The 24,096-nt window shown below is 41.8% G+C and overlaps 1 protein-coding gene across 1 annotated transcript in view; it reads right to left on the reverse strand.

Moving 5' to 3' along the window:
- LOC142018852 (contactin-6-like) overlaps window positions 1-24,096 on the reverse strand; it is a 199,589-nt gene that overhangs the window by 33,326 nt on the left and 142,167 nt on the right. Inside the window, exon 11 of the mRNA XM_075005030.1 lies at window positions 7,310-7,437. Within this exon, the coding sequence (XP_074861131.1) occupies window positions 7,310-7,437 (128 nt within the window). The remainder of the gene's footprint in view (window positions 1-7,309; window positions 7,438-24,096) is intronic.

Raw genomic sequence — 24,096 nt, forward strand, 5'->3', positions numbered from 1 at the left:
CCTAGGTACACGAACTCATGGACTACTTCCAGTTCGTAGTCTAGCACGTTGATAGATGGCTCGTTACCCATGTTTTGGCCCATCACCTGGGTCTTCTTTAAGTGGATTGTGAGGTCAAATTCCATCCATACATCTGCAAAGTGAGTTATGAGTCACTGCAGTTCCTGCTGAGTGTGAGCAGCAATAGCTGCATCATCAGCAAAAAGGAACTCCCTTAGACGCTTCAAAAGCACCCTGGTCTTCGCTCTGAGCCTCGACATTTTGAAGAGGTTGCCGTCTGTTCTCGTTTCAAGGGTTTCAAGGGTTGTCATAGCCGGGGGTGGTAGTGGGGATAAGCTCCCACTATCTATAAAACGCTCCCATGGCATGCTTCTCTAGTAGCCTTTGACAACCACAATCCAGCTCCTGGCCTTCACGTGTGGCTTAGTTTCTAAGCCCAGGGAAACTGTTTGCACTGACAGGAGAAAACGCGAAGGCTGGTGACTGGCACCTTAAAACCAGTTGCTTCGGGCAGATGGGGCTCGTCAGCCTGGGAAGGCCGCCCACCTAGGAGAAGGAAACTGGAAAGCACACTCTGGCATCGCATTCTGAGCGGTGACACAACACGGGAAGCAGCAGTTACTGGTATTAAGCCACTGCACTCAATTGGCGTAGAGTGAGGCGCCAGGGGTTGCTTCTGACGGTGGGAGAGGTCTTTGGATCTCATTGGGCAGCTACCTCCCACCTCAAGCTAGGCAGCCCCCAGCCAAGTAGGTGCTGCCTCGCCACGGTCCACTTGCTCCACTGGGTGTGTGGGGCTTAGGCAATCACCAACAGGTGGATTGTTAACTTTACACCAGGCAAAACAAACAAGCAACAAAATAATCCAGCCTTTAGGCTGGGCACATGGAATGTAAGGACCATGACTCCGGGCCTTACAGAAGACCTACAGAGCATTAGTAACCCCTGGAAGACAGCAATTATTAACAATGAGCTGAGAAGACTGTGGATGGACATCGTGGCCCTCCAGAAAACAAGGCTATCATCCTCTGGATGTCTCAGGGTGAAGGACTTTTCCTTTTTCTAGCATGGGAAGCCTCCAGAAGAGACCAGAAAACACATTGTTGGCTTCACAATCAGAAACAGCCTAGTTGGCTCAGTCATACCCCCAAATGTGGGAACTGAGAGAATGCTGAAAATCCAGCTTCAAACACCAGTGGGCATGGTCAACATCTGCAGCGTCTATGCGCCTACTTTAACTTCTGCCCAAGAAGTTAAGGACAAGTTCTGTGATGAACTTAGCATTGCCATCAGTGAGGTACCTTCCCATGAGCCGCTATTCATCCTTGGCGACTTCAACGCCAGAGTTGGCAGCGACCACCACAGCTGGCCATCCTGTCTGGGACAGTTTGGAACAGGGAAGATGAATGAAAATGGACAGCGCCTCCTTGAACTCTGCTCCCAACATGACCTCTGCGTAACCAATACCTTCTTCAACATCAAACCCCAGCACAAAGTTTCATGGCGACACCCAAGATTGAAACATTGGCACCAGCTTGACCTCATCCTCACCAAATGCAGCTGTTTAGGTAATGTCAGGGTGACACGTAGCTACCACAGCGCAGACTGTGACACTGACCATTTGCTCGTATGTAGTAAGGTGCACATCCAGCCCCAAAGATTCTTTTGCTCGAAAAAGGAAGGGAGGCCGTGCATTGACACTGGCAAGACTCGTGACCCTTCAAAAGTATGCGAGTTTGTCCAAGCACTTGAAGAGGCCTTGCCCCGCCCAGACGACACTGATATGAGCAAGAGATGGGAACAGCTGCAGGACACTATCTCTAATACTGCGATATCTACCTTTGGGAAGAAGACAGTCAAGTCTACTGATTGGTTTGAAGCCCACACTGAAGTGCTGATGCCCTGATTGAGAAGAAGAAACAGGCACTGGCTGCATACAGGTCTTCTCCCAGTGAGATGAACCTGCAGGCGCTCCGGTCTGCTCGGAGTCAAGTGCAGCAGGTTGCTCAGTGGTGTGCCAACGATTACTGGCTCCAACTCTGCTCCAAGATTCAGCAGGCCGCGGACACTGGTAACATGCGAGGAATGTACGACGAGATCAAGCAGACCATTGGTCCATCACAAAGAAAAACTGCCCCACTTAAGTCGGCCACAGGCGAGGTCTTGAAGGACAGAACCAAGCAGATGAAACGCCTGGTGGAACACTACTCACAGTTGTACGCCAGACAGACCATAGTTACAGAGAGAGCCCTGAATGCCATCGAGCCTCTGCCCACCATGACTGAACTTGATGCTGAGCCCACCTTGGAGGAACTCAGCGATGCACTAAAAGCAGTCTCTTCTGGAAAAGCCCCAGGGAAAGATGGTATTCCCTCAGAAATTCTCAAATGCACCAATGATACCCTAGTTTCAGAGCTGCATGGAATACTTTGCCAATGCTGGAGAGAAGGCAGCGTACCGCAAGATATGAGGGATGCTAACATTGTTACTGTCTACAAGAACATGGGTGACAAAAGTGATTGTAACAACTATTGCGGCATCTCCCTTCTCAGTACCATGGGGAAGCTATTTGCATATGTTGTTCTGAAGAGGCTCAATGTTCTTGCAGAGAGAGTCTACCCTGAGTATCAGTGTGGGTTCAGAGCTGAACGGTCCACCATAGATATGGTTTTCTCTGTTAGGCAACTACAAGAAAAGTGCAGAGAGCAGAACAAACTTCTGTATATTGCCTTCATCGACTTGACCAAGGCATTTGACCTCATCAGCAGAAAAGGTCTGTTTGCGATTCTGGCTAAGATCGGCTGTCCCCCAACTCTGCTCAGCATTATTAGGGCCTTCCATGAAGGCATGAAGGGGACCGTCGTATACACCGGATCCGCATCCAAACCCTTTGAGGTTCTCAGCGGAGTGAAGCAGGGTTGTGTGCTGGCTCCAACACTGTTTGGCATCTTCTTTGCAGTTTTGCTCAACTATGCCTTTGGAACTGCTACAGAGGGCATCTCTCTCCGCATGAGAATGGACGGCAACCTCTTTGGATGTATATATGGTGGCACATACAATAATATCGAATTCTCATGAAGAGAGAACTCCTCATATACTTCATGACTCATTTTATTCACTGCTAGCTGTGCTGTAACCTTTTCTCAAATTATGCATCATATTGGTTCTAATTGCATTTCCAAAATATGAAAGTGACAACTACTTTAGCCAGCTTCAGTATGGTAAGGAGGAAAGTCAGGTTTGCAATCTAGAGAAAATGATTGTGAAGTAACCTAAAGTGAGCCCAGTCAGGAAACAAAAATGATTTACAAATTATGCTGCATAATCTATCATTCCTAGAACTACTAACATTTCTAATGTTATCTAACATCAAGAGCTTTCTGCTCATAACTTTGATAGTTAATTTCAAAGTTGCAAGTTTTACTTTCTTTTCTCCACTTTTTCATTGTTACCGTTTAACATCATCGAGTGTGAATGTTTTCATAAGAAACCGATTACATTAAAGATTGCAAACATGCTTAGTTAGCAGCAAGAGGTGGTTCTAACTTTCCCCCACTTTCCCCTGTGCTGTTAAGTATACTGATGTAATGATTCACTCATCCACTGACCAGTAGGACCTGAACCCAAATCTTCAGTAACCTATTACGCAGAAAAAGAGGTATTAGCTGCTACAAATAGTGTATTCCTAACAATTTGGAGCCATGAAGTGGAGGGTAAGATACAGTTAGGTTTGTCTGTATTACTACGTCGGTAGGGTTGCCGACTGGTTAATCACACTACTCTAACACTCTTGTCCTGCCCTATGCTCTGTTCCTTTCCCAAAGCCCCACCTCCAAGGCCCTGCTTGCTTGTTCTATCTTCCCACTCTCCATTGTTTGCTCTTCCCCCACCTCTTTCACTTTCACAGTCTGGGGCAGGGGGTAGGGGTGCAGTTAATGCTATTGTATTCAAGCCCTGGAAGCGATTTTTGGTGTAGGAGAGGGCTCATGGCTGGGGCAGGGGGTTCAGGTATGGGAGGATGTTCAGCGTGTGGGCTCCAGGAGGTGGCTCAGGGTCTGGGCAGGGGTTCAGGGTGCAGGCTCTGACTGGTCAGCATTTACTTTGGGCTGCTCCTGTTTGCTGACACAGTGGGGCAAAAGCAGGTTCCCTCATTGCCTCAGCTCCACACTACTCCTGAAAGCTGCTGGCAGGTCTCTGCAATGCTTATGGGGGGAGGTGTCTCTGCACACTGTTCCTGCCTGCAAGGCAACCCCCCTCTGCAGTTCCCATTGGCCACTGTTACTGGCCAACAGTAGTCATGGCAGTGGTGCTCAAGACAGGTGGCAGTACAGGGCAGTGCATGGAAGTGGCAGGGTCAGGCCATGGTAGGCAGGGAACCTGTCTGAGAGTCCCAGTTCATTGCCAGACTTTTAGTAGCTGATCTTCTGATCTGGCTTCAGGAGCATTTGGAAGATGAAGCCTAATTTTGGGAGACACACAGCAAAATGAGAAAGGTTAGTAACCCTCTATCCCAGCCTTCCATGCAGTTGCACTAGTGACAATAATTAGTATAGACAGGATTCACACTGATGCAGTGAATTTGCCTGTGTTAAAAAAAAAAGTAAGAACATTAAAGGCAAATGCAAAATGCACCGTTGTCAATCAAACATGCCCTCAAGGATTCCAGATGAAGTTCCATATCGACAAAGCCTGAGTAAGTGTATAATATTCACAATAGAGAGAAAAAGGTCATACATACATAATACACTTTAACATGCTTCCAAGAACAGCAGTAAGAAGTCTGAGACATTTAAACTGACAATCACAGAAAGATACTATAGCTATAAAAATCATCAATTCATCCAACACAAACCTAGCACCTTGTGTTAATAGCAAAAGAGGAACATAGGCCTTTTGCTGACATGGCATGCTACACAGGGGTGATTGTCACTCACTCACCTTTTCCTGGGCTGAAAACTTGTTTTTTTTAATTCTTTTTATTCTTTTGTGTTTCTCACCTTTTGTGGCTAAGTCTTCTATGTAGAATATAAAGGAATCTCGGTACTTAGCATAACAAAGTCCTGTCCCTTTCCCACAAATCTTTGTGGGTAATCTTTAGGATAGCTCAGCAGAATCAACGGGGGGAGGGGGAAATTCTATGAGGCGGCTGACCTCAGGAAGAGCTTGAAATATCTGTCTGAGCTCCATAAATAAAGTGAAATGGGAGAAGGTTAGGTCCCAGCAAACATGATGAGTTGGGGCCTTGACATTTGTCTCAATGGGCCTTTAGGTAAGCATTTACCTATGAACAGCCCCTTCTTCAGAAAAAAAAATAGGTACATCTCATGGGTAGCAGCAATTAGTATGTCAAATCCACAACACTTTCAATGACAATTCAGATTCTTGGGAAACTTCTATTCACTTATTAGCCTTGGGGGGGGGGGTGCAGTTTGACATATCCTATCAGGTTACTCCAATCACATTCTCTTAGAACATTTCAGATTGGATTTGTCAGACTGCAACCTGACGTGGACAAGTCACAACTTGACTTAGTCTGTTTCTGTCAAACGAGTACTACAGTTCAACCAATATGCAATTAGTATGTGGAGGGGAGAAGGAATAATGAGAGAAAAGGTCTTTTCCCCTTCTATAAAATGACTTGCTTGGTGATGGGAACATTCTGGTTTTTGTTAGCCAAGATTATTCCCCTAAGAAGCAAATATTTGTAGCTGTTAGAGCAGGCAATGCAATGATGCAAAGGAATCTGAGAGATTAAAATATTAAAATTCAGGAAAGTAAACCATCAGTAATGTGCAGGAAATTTAACAATTGCTTCTGGTGCTCTCTGGGACCGTTTCTACACAGGCCACTTCCTTTGGAAGTAGCATGCTAATACATGGAGCGAAAGATGCTAATGAGGCATGGATGCAAATTCCCTATGCCTCATTATCATAATGTCACGTGATTTGGAGTCCGGAAGACCGTTTTCCGGACTTCAAAACTCCATTTAGAAGCATGGCCCCGTGGGGGGTGCTTCTGGAAGGATGTCTTCCTTCCAGAAGCACCCCCAGAGCCTCACTTCTACACAGAGTTTTGGAGTCTGGAAGAACGGTCTTCCGGACTCCAAATCACATGACATTATGCTAATGAGGCGCAGGGAATTTGCGTCCATGCCTCATTAGCATCTTTTCCTCCGGAAACAGCCTGGGAGTGGTGCAGGGGCTTTTAATATTAAGAATAGGAGACTATGTGAAGAGCCTAAGACCACATCTCTTTTAACTTTGTATTGTTTTGGTGTGATATGCCAAGGTTGTTAACCACAGCTGTGAAATACGAATGGTGGCATCAGAGCTCAGTAGTGAGTGCACCAGCCTAATAAATGGGGGAATGTGAGGTTGATCCTTGTTGGGGCTTAAACGTATTTTATGATAACAGCTTTCAAGTACCTAGGGGAAAGTTAAACACACATCTGTCAGGGATGATATTGATGGCGCTAGGTCCTGGTGTGAGTGTAGGAGACTGGATTCAGTGACCTCTTGAGGTTCCTTCCAGTTCTATGGCTCCTTAGGGGTTCTGGGTTTTATTCTAATGACATTTTTATTTAGCTTCTAAATGACTCTATGCTTTTTTCTTTTTTTTAAATAGGAAAGAAACCCAAGGAAACAATCCATTTATCAGATTAATTCACTAACTGTCTTTTCTTTAATTTGCGGTGGCAGAAACAGTCTTTTGTATCCTGAGATCCAATGTAAGCTACAAATGAGCTGCCATCAACCTATTGTACATACTGGAGAACAGAAGAGGCTCACAGCCACTATACTTCAAATTTCTTATACTTAGCTTACAATCCTTTTGTGGCAAGGGCTATTGGTATGTTCTGTGCTTGTTTGTATATCAGCTAGCAAATTGGGCCCTGGCCCAGAACAAGGGCTCTTAAGTGTTACTGTGATACAAATAATGAATAATGCTTGCTATATATTTGATCTGAGTGATTGACTGCCAGATTTCTGTTATTCCATCAATCTCTTTTTTTTGCTGATTTAAATATGATATTGATAACCCAGAGGTGAAAAAATAAGGCTTTGTTGTTAATATCTTCTAAGAACAATACTAAAACATAGTCTAAGAACTATACTGAATCCACCTGGGGATAGGATAGGCATTTTAACAGTTGCTGTAGCCATTTAGCAGTTCTTGTTCAGTATAAAGACTTAGTTTAAATATCGTATCCTCCCAGTATTATTATGAGCTTTGACATCCCGGTAGGTTTCATCAAATATGTATGTACAATTCCAATATTCATAAAGCACAAATGAAGACAATAAAATACCTTTCACAATCAGGTTTCCTGAGTTCCTGGCGACTCCAAATTGATTTGTTGCTATACAAGTGTACTCTCCTGCATCTGTTTTGGTAATATTATATATCTTGAGACTGCCATCTTCTAGCACAAAGATCCTAAAAAATGCAGATAGAAGCAGATAAATAAATAACCAGATATTGTGTCAACTTGCTGTATGAGAATTATAATAAAAGTAGCATTATACTGTTAATATTCAGCTACTACTATCATGAGTATGATTTTCTAAAGCAAACTAAACATATACCAATTATTTTTCTTTTCCGCGAATGTATGTATGCCAAATATTTTTCTCTTCCATGTCTATGTATAAGGAACATAAAAGTGACACACCAGGATTACCATCAATCCATCTAGTCCAATTTTCTATGTCCTTCTGCATTTAATATTGGGTGTTTCAAAAGAAGAAATAAAATGCCAATAATGCAACTAATTGTGCTATATTATACTAGAGGAGATTTTTCCCCTATTTCAGATAGTAAGCCACTTGTGAAGTGAAATGCAAGGACTGACAGCATGTGTAGTTTTGTCAGTTTTATGAAAATTCGTTAGTGGGAAAGATAAAAACCTGAAACACATCACAAGCAACAGGAACATAAAATATATGACTTTGCTATACTGGCTTGAGAAATCACGTTATTAGTACCTATGTTTTATGTGTCTTAGTTATTCATTGATTTGTGATTACTGACTGAATTATACAGACTAATATTATGAGAACCACAAAGATAATGATGAGGTGTGTGGGGAGGAAGTTGAAGAAATAGAGGACAGATGAAACTAATAATGATACATCAGAACTGTCTCAAGTAGTAGAAATTCAAGCTAGCACCATGCCTGCATTTTATTTGTTGAATTCATCACTGATTTTTACCTCTTGGAGTCAATGTGGCATTTCAGAGAGTTAAGCCACTGCCAAGTTTGACCCAAGTTCCTGCTAGTTACATTTTAAGGGGGCTTAAGCAAGGACTCAGCATTGTGTCCACCTCCCTGATAACGAACATGGAGAGATAATGTTAAATTTTTGCTCTGTCTTCTTATAGCAAACTATCCAGAGATGGGCAAATTAATTTCAAACCTGAGTTAAATGGAGCAATAAAAACTGGAAATAAAATTTGAGGGAATTTTCTGGCAGAGGGGAAGATATAAATCTGATACGAAAACATTTCACATAACAAAAAAAAAAATCAAATAAAAATCTCACAGCCAGGGTGTTCAATATTTACAATGCAATTTTAGATGATTTAGCATTCAAATTATTAAAACAAATGAACAAGTAGAGCACAATAAGAAGTTGTTGGTAATATCAAAAACATTAAACATATAGGCTGTTTCTACACATGCCACTTCCTTTGGAGGTGGCATGCTAATAAGCAGCCCAAAAGATACAAATGAGGCACATATGTAAATTTCTGGTGCCTCATTAGCATATGATCACATGATTCGGAGTCCGGAAGAAGCTCTTCTGGACTCCAAAATAGCCATGTAGAAGCACAACCCCCAGGGATCGCCTAGAGGGAAATCCTCCTTCTGGAAGCCCCATCTTCCTGATTCAGGGGTTTCCATCCAGAAGATTTCTGTGGGCTGTGATTCTGCATGTGTATTTTGAAGTCTGGAATAGCTTCTTCTGGACTCTGAATCACACGACCCTATGCTAATGAGACACGGGACATTTACATCCATGGCTTATCAGCATCTTCTGGACTTCTCATTACCATGCCGCTTTCGGAAGAAGCAGCACGTGGAGGCATAGCCATAGAAAATATTATTGTATCCACTATTCTTACATATATCTGTATCCTTGTTTATCTGCATAACATACTCTGGCCTATGTTCTACTCTCAGTTACAGGGCTGCAGTTCTCATTTACTTTATGTAGTTAAGAGCCGCTCTGTGTAAGTGAATACAGTATCCGGCCCAAGTTTTGATGAAGTAGAAATAATAATTCATTGTGTAGCTCCACTGCACTGTGAACTGCATGAACTGATTCTGATACGCTTGGAGACAAACATATTATTACAGACTGCATTCAACTAACTGTCAAATGAAAGGGAGCTCTCACACCTATGTGTGGTGTGCTGAGTGATTAGGTATAAAAATAAAGTTAGCCCTGTGAGCGGTTTCTTGGAGGGGGAAGGTGGGAAGGAGCGTGCTTTCTTTGTGCTGCTGTTGTTGAAGCAGCAGAATACTTTTATAGGTCTGAGAAACTGACTAAATTTTACTGGTATAAATTGATCATAGCTCTAATGAAGTCAAAACAGGGAAGTATTTTTCAAGTTCCCCAAGGGTATGTCCACACATCAAAGTTATTTTGAAATAGCTGCTATTTCAAAAAACAAAAAACAAAAAAAAAGCCAACCTATGTTAGAGTCTACACAATGCAATGGCTATTTCAAAATAATTTCAAAATAGCAAAAGCTTTATTTGAAAATTGGTAAACCCCAATGCATGAAGAATAGTAGCTATTTTGAAATAGAAGCTGGCTGTGTCTACACTAGCAAGTTTGTTCAAAAGATTTTTCAAAAGAAGGGGGCTCTTTTGAAAGATCCCACAGATTGTCTACCCAAAAGTAAATTGAAAGAAAGTGGTGCTTCTTTCAAAATTGCTCTTCCTTTCCCATTTTAGGAAGAGCGCCCCTTTCAAAAGCTTGTTTCAAAGGAAAACGTGTGTAGACGCTCTGCAGGCCCTTTTTTTTTCAAAAGAGCAGTCCTCATGTGGCCTGATTTTTGAATCCATGGCCTGTTCTTTTGAAAGAGTGGGGTCTTGTGAACGTTCTCTTTCAAAAAAGGAGATAGCTCTTTTGATCTGCTTTTTTGTGTGTGGATGCACTCTTTCAAAATAAGTTCTTGCTTCTTTTGAAAGATCTCTGTAGTGTAGATATAGATGCTGTGTAGACAGGGAATAGAGCCAATTTTGAAATAACCCATAATGCGTCCATTGATACTCTATTTTGGAATAGCTGAGTGCTATTCTGAAATACATTTTGTATGCAGCTGTGCTAGTTTGGAATAAGCTCTTCTGAAACACCTCTTCCAGAATAGCTTATTCTGGAATAATACTGTTGTGTAGATATTAGCCTAACTGAATTAGGAACCGCAAGTCATACACCACTCAAGTACTTTAGAAAATCCCCTCCATAAATTATTGTTACTCAAACTAGTGAAGAAAGAAGTAAAATGTGACATCAGCCTAAGCTCCCCATGCCACACAGAGGAACTTTGCAGCTAAAATAGGCCCCATTTATTGTTCAACTGTCAGTAACCCTAATAGCCATATTGAGAAGAAGGACATGGATTCATTCATCTCCTACGTGAAGTTCATAGGCTTGAACTCACTGCTTTCTGTGAGACAGTGGGCCACTGTTCTTCTCCCAGTGTGGACCACTAAGTCACTTCCCTCTCCATTTCCCTGCCACTGATAAGAGCAAGATGGAATCATGCAAGACATTGTGATTGTGTTCTTCCCAAGGCTACTGGGGTGCTGCAGTCTGTGCACTGCCCATTGCACAGGGCTATGCCTCAGGCCACACTAGCCCAGAGTAAGAACTGATGAAAAGATCAGTACACTCTCATGTCTTTAGATTTCAGCAAAATCACTAATACTTAGCACTGCCAAGGATAGACAAGATTGCCTTTGAGAAACCTACCAGTGTTCTGTGCATCTGCCTTATTACTCCCTACACACAATGTAATATTGTAAAGTAGTTATGACTGCCCCTCAATGCCAAAAAATTTGACAAATGCGATGCTTGTTAAAAGCAATATGGACCCAGCTTACAGCACACCTTGAGTGTCTCAGCTCACAGACCGTATCAAATAACATCCCTCAGGTTTTACCTTATCTACTGCCACAAGCCTTAAGGCAGCCAAAGGCTTTGTCCCTAAATGAAAAAGACTTTTGGAAGACTTGTGCATTGTGGAGCTGCAATGAGGGCCTTCTATCTTGCTGCACAAGCACACAGTGCAGCAGAAAATGCAGGAGGATGCCAAGATAAGACCATCCATTGAGCTGTCCCGTATAGGGGCATCATAGTACCTGGGACAGCAAATTACAATAGCTGCCATGAGTGGCCATACAGTCATTCCAATTTCCCTGGCTAATGGGAGTTTTGTTGGCTGAGTTTGGAAAAGGATAGTAGTAGGGGAAAAGGATTTGGCCTTAAGTGAACATTCTTGTTATGTTGATTATGAGGCTGCCATGTTGTATTTGCATGCATACAGTTAGTCACCCTGTCAGAAAGTGAGTTTGGCTTTCACAGCCATAAGGCATAAATCAACATATCAAATTGAAACTCAGCAACATTGGAAACAATGAGGCAGATTTTTAGATCTAATGACATATGAAATAGATGATATTTTCAGCTGAAAATGGCTGCACACAGAAGAACAAACTTGGACTTTAATGAACATCAGTAAGCTAGACATCATTACAAGAAAATAAGGGTGTCTGTCCTAATCAGTTTCTGAGAGACAAGATGACAGTATGTGAAAGAAGGACTTAAGTAACTAGGAAGAAAAATCTTTTGCAAATGTTTCATTCTCTTTTCTGCAAGCTTCACTGGCATTTACAATAGGGGTATGCCACAGATGCAGTGTGATGGGACACCTGACCCACACTGGGCTCTTAAGGGTTAACAGAGCCCTAAGGAGGCTGCACAGAAGGCAGCCAATCACAGAAGAGCTTATAGGAGCAGCCACAGGGCTGGGCTGGGCTGGGCCATATAAGAAAGGCTGCAGATCAGAGCAGTTTGAGTCACTCCCTGGATTTTGAGGAAGGAGAAGCTTCAGCAACCTCCCTGGCCAAAGCAGTGCTGCAGGCAGAGCATGGGGGAGCTAAGGGTAGCTCCTGGTGGGCTGCAGGGAGCTGCAGGCTGAGGCCCTGAGACAAGGAAAAGGAGGGTGCTGCAGCACAGGGAAATCTACTGACGATTCTGAGGAGGAGCCACAAGCGCTCACTATCTATATGGTCCCTGGTCTGGGATCCAGAGTAGTGAGCAGGCCTGGGTCTCTCCCTTGCCACAACTCCACACAGAAAAAGCGGCTGGAAAGTGCACTGTGACACTGATTCCCTCATATACACACTATCCCAAAAGGGGGACACAGAGTGCAGCACAGTTGAGAAGCTCTGTAACAAAGACAACAACATGGTCCTGGGAGTGATGAGAGTCCCTGGAGTAGATGTGATGGTGCGAGACATCACCAGAAGAGAGAGCCCTGCTGAACAGAGTGGATCCCCAGCATTGCAAGCAGGAGGGGCCACAGCTGTAAGTTGAACCCCCTCACGTTCAGATGAACAGCCAGGAGAAAATACTGGTGATAGACTGAAGTGACTAACAACCAAAGACTATACATTCTGTGTAGTGAAATTCAAAGAATACTTCACCTGTGGATCACCATATTGTCACTCACCGTATGCCTGAGTTATAATTCAGGTTGGGCAGGAGTTAGAGAGATTCATCAGATATTATGCATTTATTATGTATTTGTATTGTGGTGACTCCTAGGCGCTCCAGTCATGGACCATGCTAGCGGCTGTACAAGCATAAACCACAAAGACTATCCAAAAAGCGTAGTAATGGTCTTAGTAAATAAAGATTTAAATGATTCCTTACTGTCAGAAAGATCAATCACATGCCTGTATCTCTGCATGCACCAGAGCTAGCTAGCATTTTGTGTATCAGGCATTAAAGGCTTTCCACTACCTCATGTATAGGTCAGTATAGTCCGCTTCAGCTCCCTGTGTAATTTACATCAGCCTTCGTGCTTTTCTCCATCACCCCGGTTTCTAATGGGCCCTTGGAGGCTATTCTGTGAGTAAGTAGCAGCAGAGTATGTTGTGCTGTGAAAATGCAGCCGGTGCTGGCAGGGAGGTGGAATGAGGGGCATTTCCTATAGACCTGCCTCTCTAGCCCTTGACCTAAGCAGAGCCAAGGCATTCTCCTATTTAAGGCAGTTATAAATTTCCTTTGTACTGCCAAAGCAGTGTAAAGCAAGATGATAGGGAACTAGTGAATTTACTGACAGGGAGGTCCATTCATCAGTGCTTAATGTGTGCCAGGGCTTGCCAGCTAACAGCTCAGTACCTCTAGGCTTGGCACATCATAGCCCCAGGTCCTCTGGACTTGCTGCATTGCTTATGAATGTAACAACATTGCTTAAGTCCCACCACCCTGACACCACTTTCATTACAAATTAAGCATGTCAATTCATCCACAGTTCCATATACATACAATGCTGTGAAACAGTCCTCAGCATCCTGCCAACCTATTGTAGTAAAGGTGTGCTTTGGAATGTCACATAGGGATTTTTCACTTGGTGTGCAAAGGGTATAAAGATTTCATTATCAAGACATTCACCACCACAATCTGCCAAAAGGACTAGAGTTTGAAACTTATGCTAATGGAAAATTCCTCAAATTTTTGAAGTTAATCCATTTCAGAGAGAGATTACTGCTGGCAGTTCAATTTTTGAATTTAGCTGTGCAAACTCAGACATTCTTCTATTGTGTCTTCTAGAAATCTAGATCTCCATGAAGCTGGGAACAATGATTAATGAATATTGCACAAGGCATCTTGGCTGAACGTTTATCCATCAGAAGTTGGTTAGATAATCCTTGACCTACAGAATCATGGATACACTCATATTTAAATTATCCAGCAGTTTGAAACTGTACATGTTTTCTCTACTGAATGAAATTTTTGCTGGCAAAGTGAAGCTGTGGCACAAGTGAAGGGAAATAATTTTCAAGTGTTATTAAAATTTGAAGTCACACTGAGCTATGAGGGAAGAATGAAAGAAATGGACTTGTTTTGTTTAGAAAACAGAAGACTGAAAGGGACATGATAGGGATTTTCAAGTATTTAAAAAAGTGTTACAAGGAAGAAGGAGAAAAATTCTTCTCCTTGGCCTCTGAGGATAAGACAAGTAACAATGGCCTTACACTGCAGCAAAGGAGGTTTAGGTTGGACATTAGGAAGACTTCCTAAATGTCAGGGTAGCTAAACATGGCAATAAGTTGCTTAGGGATGTTGTGGAATCTTTATCACTGGAGATATTTAAGAGCAGGTTAGATAGACATCTATCAGTGATTCTCTAGAGCCTCTAGATGGTGATTTGTCCTGTCGTGAGGGCATGGGATTGGACTGATGACCTTCTGAGATCCCTTCCATTTCTAGTGTTCTATGATTCTACCTAAAAATTAGTGATCTGGCAGTATATAGGGGATACAGGTCAAATAATTTCAGTGGTTAATGAATACATATTTAGTTAAAATAAAAGTTAGCTCAGGCAAAGAGTGTTTCTAGAGAAGGATGGGGATAGAGAATAAGGCAGAAAAGCAAGACAAAATTTAAGTACATCCAGAAAAAGGGGAGTGAAATCCAGGATTATACTCAGAGAAATGGGCTGATTGGCCTGTTTCTCATATTTTTGACTTTCTTCTATTCAGTGGCATTTATTCATTAGGTCATGAATTTGCAGGCCTGATCCAAAGCTCGTCAAAGATAATGGAAATCTTTCCATTTTCTTCATTTGTCTTTGCATCAGGTTCTCTCAACTGATTAGCAAGAACAGAAGCTGTGAAAAGTGACTACATTTGCTTTGTAATTACTATGAAACAATAACATTTCCCAATGTTAATCTTGTTTACATCAAAAGTAAAGGTACTTCCAAGTACCTGAGCAAGATAACACTATGCGTTAATATTTAAAGTTCCATCTAACATAAGAAAATATGGAATACATTTTCTCCACAAAAAGTAAAAAACAGTCATTGTAGCCAGACAAAATCTCCCCACTACAGACCAGCTTTTGCCTCCCCTCTAAGGTGCCTCAGAGCACACAGGGCACTGAACAGCAGTTAAACAGCACAGTCTTTGATGCCTTCCTAAAGGGGCCCAGATGTGCTGGCTCATCGTGACCCTGAGAAACAGAAAACACAGATAGAGGGTAGCAGGCTAACCGTTAACGGGGGGGGGGGGGGCACTCAGGAAATTACCCCAGCTGGCATTGATGGATTTGATGCGCCCACACAGCCATCCCAGAAGAGAAATCTCCGCCCTTGTAAAAGAATGTCCTGTACTCCCAAATTCTTTATCTCCTGTCTTACAAGTGCAAATTAAGTAAGAATTGCCCTTGTAAAAACTGGCGTCACAAAAGACAGACCAGTACGATCTGGCACCATAGATAAGAAAGAGGATATGCGCCCCAAGGGGTATAAAGATGGGCCCAGCAGCACTCTGACTCTGAGTGCATTCCCACCAACTACCTGTTGGTCGGGTCAGGTGATTGCATCCCAAGGTCCACAACTGGGGATGCCCAACCTCGTATTCATCTTTCCGCGGAATTGAGTGACCAATCCGGGCTTGGCTACGCAGGTATCAAGAGATGCAAGGAGGGTAAGATACACCCACATTAAGGTCTCCTTTTGGTGTACACAGATAAAGAATTAGAGCTCTGTAACTAGGTGTTGTTGTACTAAGATATCATTGTGTTAGATGGTAACAGATATCTTTGTATTGGATTGTAACGTAACCTGTTAACACTTGTACTCTGCTAGCATATAAGAAGTACACAATAGCCTTTTGTAACCGCACACTTATAAGTGTAGCTTAATAAACTTGTAACTAGTTAAGATCTAAGCCTGACTGCTGTTACTCTGTGTCACTGTAACACAGCCGGCACAATAAAAGAACTTTAACTGTTTGGTTACCACAGCCTGGCTATACGTCAGAGTGCTAGGAGCTCCCTGCTCCAGCAGTAAAAAACTGGGTTGTTTAGGACCCAGGGGAATCCATCAGCCTGGTCCGGGCTGCCCCGCTGCACGGAGCTCCGCGCTTTAGCAGTTAAAGACTCAGATGGTAACAAGGGCATAGTTGGTACCTCACCGCACATTACCCGGCCACCGGCTAACAGTCATGTAGTGCTTTGAAGACTAACAAAATTATAAATTAGGTGATGAGCTTTCGTGGGGCAGACCCACTTCTTCAGATCTGGAGATAATGCTGTACTGGAAATACGCTATCTCCAGATTGGAAGAAGTGGGTTTGCCCCATGAAAGCTCATCACCTAATAAATTATTTTGTTACTCTTTGAAGTGGTACATGACCTCATTTTTGTTTTGTTAAGATACAAACTAACGTGACTACCTTTCTGTTACTATCCACCAAAAACATCAGCTTTTGCCAGCAAATAAAGTTTCATATGTCAAAGGGCAAAATTAATAAAAGTTAAGAGGAACCTGTTAAAAGCATCCCCATCAAGAGACATCCAGAGATAAGTGTGTAATGAAATTTTCAGAAGATATACAGGTTGAAACTCCCTGGTCTGCCACAGTCAAGACCTGACTAGTCCCAAACAAGGGAATTTGCCAGACTAGGGGAGTTCCCCTGCCAACAATCCCCTAGCCCTCCCTCCCTCCCCACCTCTGCCTCTGCTTCTGGCCCCATCAGCCACTGGGCCCCCTTATTGTCAGCCCTTTACTGTCAATCCTGGCCGAGCTGTCAGCCCTGTCACCACATGCTGACTCAGGCTCTGGCTGGCCTCTGCATTCCAGTCCCAGCCCCGTGGCCATGTTCCAGCTTTGCTATTACACAATGACTCCAGCTGGGCTGCTTGCCCTGGCCCTGCTGCTGGTGGATACCAGCCCTCCTGCCAGTGAGCACTCCACTCCAGGAACATCCATGAGAGAAAGAGAGAGAGAGAGAGAGAGAGAGAGAGAGAGCATCCCCGTTTAGGTAATTGATTAGACTCCTGCAATTCTTTTTCTCATTGAGGCTTTAGGTCAGCAAGTTACTTAAGCGGGTGTCTAAATTTGAGCATGAACTAGTTCCAATTAAGTGAGTGAAATGGCTCACTGGCGTAAAGGTAGCCACATGCATACTTTTTAAATCAGGATCCAAGCTACGGTACTGTTGTATAAGTGAGTGACAGGAATAGGTAACCATTTGGTGTAGAAAAAGCAATGAATGAAAATCCTACACTATAAACATACATAATGGGCACACCCATTACAGACTTGAATTAATCCATTGTTTTTAGAATTATTGTTTTATCTGTGAGATAAAAATTATATAAGGTCCTACCTCAAAACCTAGAATTCCTAGTTCTGGATACCTGTATCATTACACTACCCACCTCCAAAAATTAAAAAGATGTTGTAGATTTCTACTTGGGTCAACATTTTCTTAACAGTTTTTGGAAATAAAGATGATTTGGCACAGTTGTGCAGAAGTCACAAACCTGAGCAGCATCAAAAATTTCCTTTAAAATTGCTGCACATAGATAAAAGCTTCAGAAATCAAGCAGAGATGACATATGCAACTTTTTAATTAAGTGTGCCAAGGAAACCATCTTCCAGAGTGATATCTCAAGTGAACAAAAGGTTGTTGATAGCTATTTCTCTTGATCTGAAGAGCATAAAAGTATAATGTGTTTTTAACAAGGCTAATAGAAAATAAAAGTTGGAAGATGTACTAGTGTCAACACATTACCTCTGATACAATTTAAAATCTAATGTGTGCCATGCTCAATTATTCAAATCACATAAGTCATTTGTTTTACCTGTTTACACACTATGACCCCTGGTTCATTGTTGCTTTACTTCAGTACACCACAAGTCTATTGCCACTGAAATAATTTGTTACTCATGTAAAATTTGCCCTATCTTGTAGTGAATCAGATGAAATGGTCTAAGCCCTACAGTCTTTACTGTAGCCAATCACAGCCTTTTAATTGCAAAAATGGCTGTTATTTAAGCCTAGTGCAATTATGACAATGAGGGACAATATTTTTCAAAAGTTACATCTGAAATTGTGTTTCCAATTTACATGCACAATTATCACACCTCTGGCAACTTCATGCACAAAGAAGGCTGCATTAAGGAAGAGGCACTCTAGAGCCATGTGTACACTAGCAAGTTCTTTCAGAAAATCAGGCCCTCTTTTGAAAGAACACGCAAAGCATCCACATGCAAAAGAATGCGGCTCTTCTTCCGGAAGCCGCCTTCTGCTCCCAGATCAGGACAAACACTTACTTTTGAAAGCTTCTTTAGAAAAAAAAATGTAGGTGTAGATGCTCCAGGGTTTTTTTTTTTTTTTTTTTTTCGTCAAGAGAGTTTTCCTCATGGAGCTCTTTCAAAAGGAGTTTTTTAGACAAGATCTTCCAGAAGATCATCTTTTGAAAACTCACTGTAGTGTAGACATGGCCTAGGTATGTGAATAGAGACTGCAGCCCTGAAATATATGTTAGAATGGAATGGGATTTCTGGGGACAGACTATCTATCTGGTCCTCTGGAATGTGATGTAAAGCTTTAAACTCTGAATTGATCTGAATCAAGCCAGTAATGTCTGCCTGAGTCTGCAGACTGGCTGGAATAACAGCTGAGACTGGTGTGCAGAACCCATGCATTTCAATGGATTGCCAGCACCAAGACCAACTGCCTACTCAGCCTCACCAATATCAACCAGATAGAGGGCCCTGTATGGAAGGAGGGGGCAACAGATTCAGCATATCCAGGCAGATCAACCTTAGCTCTGGGGATAGGTATGAGGGAGGGCTATCCTTGTAATCACTCTTTGTGACCCAAAAGGGCCGCTTTGCTGCCCCATGGTTTTTTTTTTCTGGGACAAAACTATGCAGAGATCCATGGTGTGGTATGCCCCATTAGGCCTTGATTTGTTTAATCTTCTCTTATGCACAAACAACAATTACAGCCATTTGTCAATCTAATTACTTGGACTGCATGTACAATCAGGGTAACTGCATTTACAAATTAGGGCATGAGACCTGATTTTTTTTTAAAAAAAGATCCTAAAGTTAGGCTCATAAATCTGTATTTCGGCATCCTAATTAAAAGCAGAATATCTTCAGAATTCAAATGAGAGAGGGAAAGGAAAAGAGAGAGACTGGATTACAGTGATTTAGATACATATAGCAGAAAACAAACAAAAGAAATAGACATGTTGGCCAAATTCTCTAGAAACTTCATAAAGGACAGTTCAATTACTAGACACTTACAAAGGTGTAAATTAGAGTGAAATTTAGCTAAGTGAATTAATTGTGCCTCATGTCAGTTTTCATTTTACTTAAAAGATTCTACTAACATCCATTTTAGACCCAGTTGTTTATATTATATGATAATGATCTTTGTACCTGTTTATCTCATTCAGACTATTAATTTGTATGCTAATGGTATTGCTATTTAATAAATATGCTTAAAAGAAGACTTTATCTGGAAGTTGATATTAATGAGCTTCAGAATCAAATGACACAATTAACTACAAACAATGCAAATACCATTAAAACCAACATTTAGTATTTGGATGAAAACAGAGCTACAATATCGAGTTGAACTAGGTTATTAAAATATTTACATAAAGAATATTATTTGCCATCACATTATGCAATAAGATAATATTGCTCCTTCCTAACTAAAATCATTTTTACTATTTTTACATAACCCAGATAGTAAGATCTATGCACTATGTGTAATGACAAATATTTGTGTGTTTCAGACAAATATTCAGACATCTGAATTGAGATTTACTGCATGATAAAGCTTCCAGGCAAAATGCAATAAGGTGAGAAGTCTACATTTCTGGAAAAGATATGCTGGTAAAATCCCCCCGTTTCATCATACAGAAGAATCAATCACAACTCCTGAGATCATTTGTGGTGACCTATTTTTTTTCCTAAGAGAAGAAAAGGTATAATGGATCCATTGTTACCGGCATCTCACTGATCAGTACAAAATATACATGACACAAAAGCACCCTGATGCACCTGGGTAAATCATAGAATCATCATAACGTCAAATTTGAAAGGACTTAATAGGTTATCTAGTCCAGTCCTGTGGAATGAGGCAGGAGCAAGTATCATTCCAGAACATCTCTGACAGGTGTTTGTCTAACCTGTTCTTAAAAACCATTAATGTCAGAGATTGTACAACTTCCCTAGGTGATTTGTTCCAGTGCTTGGCTACCTGGACAGTTAGAAAGCTGCTTTATAATGTTTAGCCTGTATCTCCCTTGTCATAATTTAAAGCCATCACTTCCTCAGTGGTTAAGGAAAATAATTTGTCACCCACCTCTTTTCAACAACCTTTTACAACAAAAAAAAGCCATCAATATTATGCATCATAACTAATTAAGAACTAATTCAGATAAGGGATGTGTTACCAACTTGTTCAGTACCATGCACCCAACTGACTGCTGCTTTCTTGAAAGCTAGAGTGCAGATTATCTTCTATCAACACAAGAGAGGAAGAAAACCCCTCCAGTGCAGTCAACAATCATACACCAAAATTCACAGTTCATTTAAGAGGGGTGGAACGTTTATTCAGTATGGTTCTGCCATGTGAACACTGAAACATAGTCCTCACACACCAGTCAACCTGAGCCATAAATTCACAGTAGATAATAAATAGTAAATAGTAAATATAGAATATTGCTCTCTACTAAGAGGGAAAGAATCAGATTTTTGCTGGTTGTTGAATTCTACAGAATTCAAGCAGAAGTGTAAATGTCAAACATAATTGTCACAAGGATAGCCTGCCAATTTCCCCTATTTGGTAGTAAAATCTGCTGTTTTCAGAAGATGCTAACAATGCAGGAACTCCAGCGAAAACTCTCACTTTCCTTGTGATAGCATGCCGACACAGTTATTGTTAGATCTCATTCCACCATGATCATTATTAGTAGGAGTTCAGATACAGCCAATGATTAGTCTAAACTCCATTCTGATGTTAAGTTAGATCTTTAATACTGAACAAAAGGGAATTTCAGTAATGCCTGGAGCCTTCTGTGGCCCTTTGTGTGGAAGTCAATTCACTCCCAGAAAGACTCTCCCTTTTACCAGAACATACGTAGAGTCATCATAGAATCAAAATCGCTTCTGTGTCACAAATATTCCATATTTATTGTAGGTAGAACCTCAAAGTGACATTCATTCACACACCAGATGTAAATTTCATGAATTTCAGTTTGGGGCACTAATATCTGTTTATGCAGTTCAAAGATTCCAATAAATAAAGTGATAAAATTGTTATCCTGAAATCACACTGGTCAGAATGGAGTTTGTGAATGAGAATTCTGGCATCCATAACAATAGAATGGAGATGGAAGACACAAGGTAAGCAAGAAGGTCTGCATTGCTCTCAGATGAAGATACGTCATTGTTCTCAGTCTTCCTGCCTGATTTCAACACCTGACTCTTTCTTTCCCTCTCCTCACAATGTCCCTCATTGATCCTTGTGACTTCAGTTGGGTGCTGAGGACTCATCTGATCCCTTAGCTGTACACCAATATCCTCATCCTCATTTCTGCAGCCCTGGTTCAATTCTCTGATTCCAAACAGGGCTGTTAACTTGATTTTATCTCCACCAAGAATTGCTCTTTCTCTGATGTCTCTTTTATTGAGTTCCTTGTCTCTGATCATCATTTAGCCTTTTTCTGCATAATTCAGCAGCACAACACTCATGCCAGACAGCTTTCCCAGGACTTCCAATCCACCAGAGGGAACGACTTCTCATTATTGTCCAGCCCTTTACTCACTGCCTTCTCTCCCCTTTCTTTCACTGTCTTTCAATTATCATCATCCTCACTTTCCTTCACTACTTTTTCCCCTCTCTTTCATCACAGGCTCACCCTCAATGTCTGCTTCCTCAGTGCTTGCTCTCATGCTCCAGAGCATCTCTAGTGGCGTTTCCATGACAAGGCTGATTTCTTCCATTATGGGTTTGTTCTTTCCTCCTTTAGTTTTGCCGTCTTGGAGCTACACAATTTTACATCCCCAACAGAATAGAATCCCCCACCTGCAGTCTCAGCTGACTTTTCTCAGCATCCTCAACCTAATCACCCCCACACAATGTCTGCCTCTTCTCTCTCTGCCTAGGATCTGACTTCTTCCAAAAGAAAGGTGACAAAATATGATATGCCCTTCCTTCAGCTTCCCTTCCTTTCTCTCTGACAGGTTGTATTGTTATTTTTATTCTCATATCACCTAAGAGCCCTGGTCATTGACCAGAACCTGTTTATGCTAGACCAGGTGGGGGCAATATGCCACCTGCAGGCTGGATACTGTTCACCAGTGAACAGACCACAAGTGCTTTATTTACCTGTACAGCTACAGGCATGGCTGCCAGGAGCTCCCATTGGCTGTGGATCACTGTTTTTAGCCAGTGGGAGCCGTGGGAAGTGGTGTCCAAATCTGTGCCACTTCCCATAGTTTCCATTGGCCAGGAACAATGATTTGCCGTCAACAGGATCTGCAAGCGGCCACAACTGTGGACGCCCAGGTAAATAAAGTACCAGTGGACTCACCAGGGGCTATGCCTGGTGAATCACATCTGGCCTGAGGGCCACTTATTGCCCAGCCCTGTGCTAGACAATGCTCCCACACAGAAGAAACACACAGTTGGTGCCCAACACATCTTGCTATTTGTGAATAAGGCAAGAGATCATTTTCCTAGACCATCACGTTCAGCCCCGTTTGCATCCTTCCCTAGGCTCCCCTTTTCTGTTCAATCAAATGCAAGTTAATTATTTCTCACTTTCAAAACCCGGCATAGCCTACCTCTCTGTACCTGCCATCTCTTTTCTTATGTCCACTTCTCCCTCTAATCTTCCCATGTGGCTGCTTTCCATTGACCACTTGTTAAATGTTCAGACATGCTTTCTCCCTGTCTGCTCCTAATACTTTGATGAATGCCCCATAACCTTTACAACTCTGTGTCATTATCCTCCTTAAATCTCTTCTTTTCCATGATATAGAGCTCCCAGTTATGGGCTGGGTCTAAAGCCCACTGAGGTCAATGGAAAGAGTATCATTGATTTCTTCTGACTTTGGCCCATACCCTAAATATCACCGATGTTCACATGAATGAATCACGGGCTAAGCATGACTCTCAGAAAGAGTGACAGAGGGCTCATCAATGACACTCACAGGATTTGAGCTTATTACAACTCCATATGAAACAGTATGAGCAGCAGATTGTTTGGGACTTTTTCAGCATGTACTGTTTCTCCCTTGGCATAGCTCACCTTAACAAGGCTCTCAGGACCTGCATAGGAACATTTTTTTAACAAAGACAACATACTAAAGATAAATTGTAATACATTAATTATTATGCAGGTTGTCATTCTTCCTTAAATATGAGAACATATGGTTCATTTGCCTACCTGATGCTCACAGGACTTACTGTACTAAATATCTTACATTAAGAAGTCAATGGCAGAAGATAAAATTAGGTTTATTGGGTTGTTCCATTAGAAACTCTCTAAGGAGGGGGAAGGTGAAGAAAAAGCTCTCTTTCTATTGCTTTCTGGTGCATTATTATTTTTATATCAGCTGCTTGCTAACATTTCATTTGGTCAAGCTGCTACCTGGATCCAATTCAGCTTTCACATTATGTTTCAGTGGAGCGTCTTCAGATGGAAAGAGAACAACAAAGGAAGAAAGGGGGATAATACAACAAAAGTGTCTGAATAAGGGGAAATTTCTGTTGTGTATCTGAGGAAAAATGATGATGGAAAACATTCTTTTCTTTCTATAGTAACTCAGGAGGGTGTTAAACAGCAGCTACAACTGTTAGTCATTTTTAAATTGGCAGGTCCAAATAACTTAAATGCAAAGAGTTTTAAAAGAGCTGACTGAAGAGTTTGCTGAGCGATTAATGTTGATTTTCCATAAGTTTTGGAACACTGGTGGACTTCCAGAAGACTAAAATGACAATGATGTGCCAAATATCTAAAACGATTAAAG

This window comes from Carettochelys insculpta, chromosome 11 (genome assembly GCF_033958435.1).
Source record: "Carettochelys insculpta isolate YL-2023 chromosome 11, ASM3395843v1, whole genome shotgun sequence".
In the NCBI taxonomy this organism is placed as follows: Eukaryota; Metazoa; Chordata; order Testudines; family Carettochelyidae; genus Carettochelys; species Carettochelys insculpta.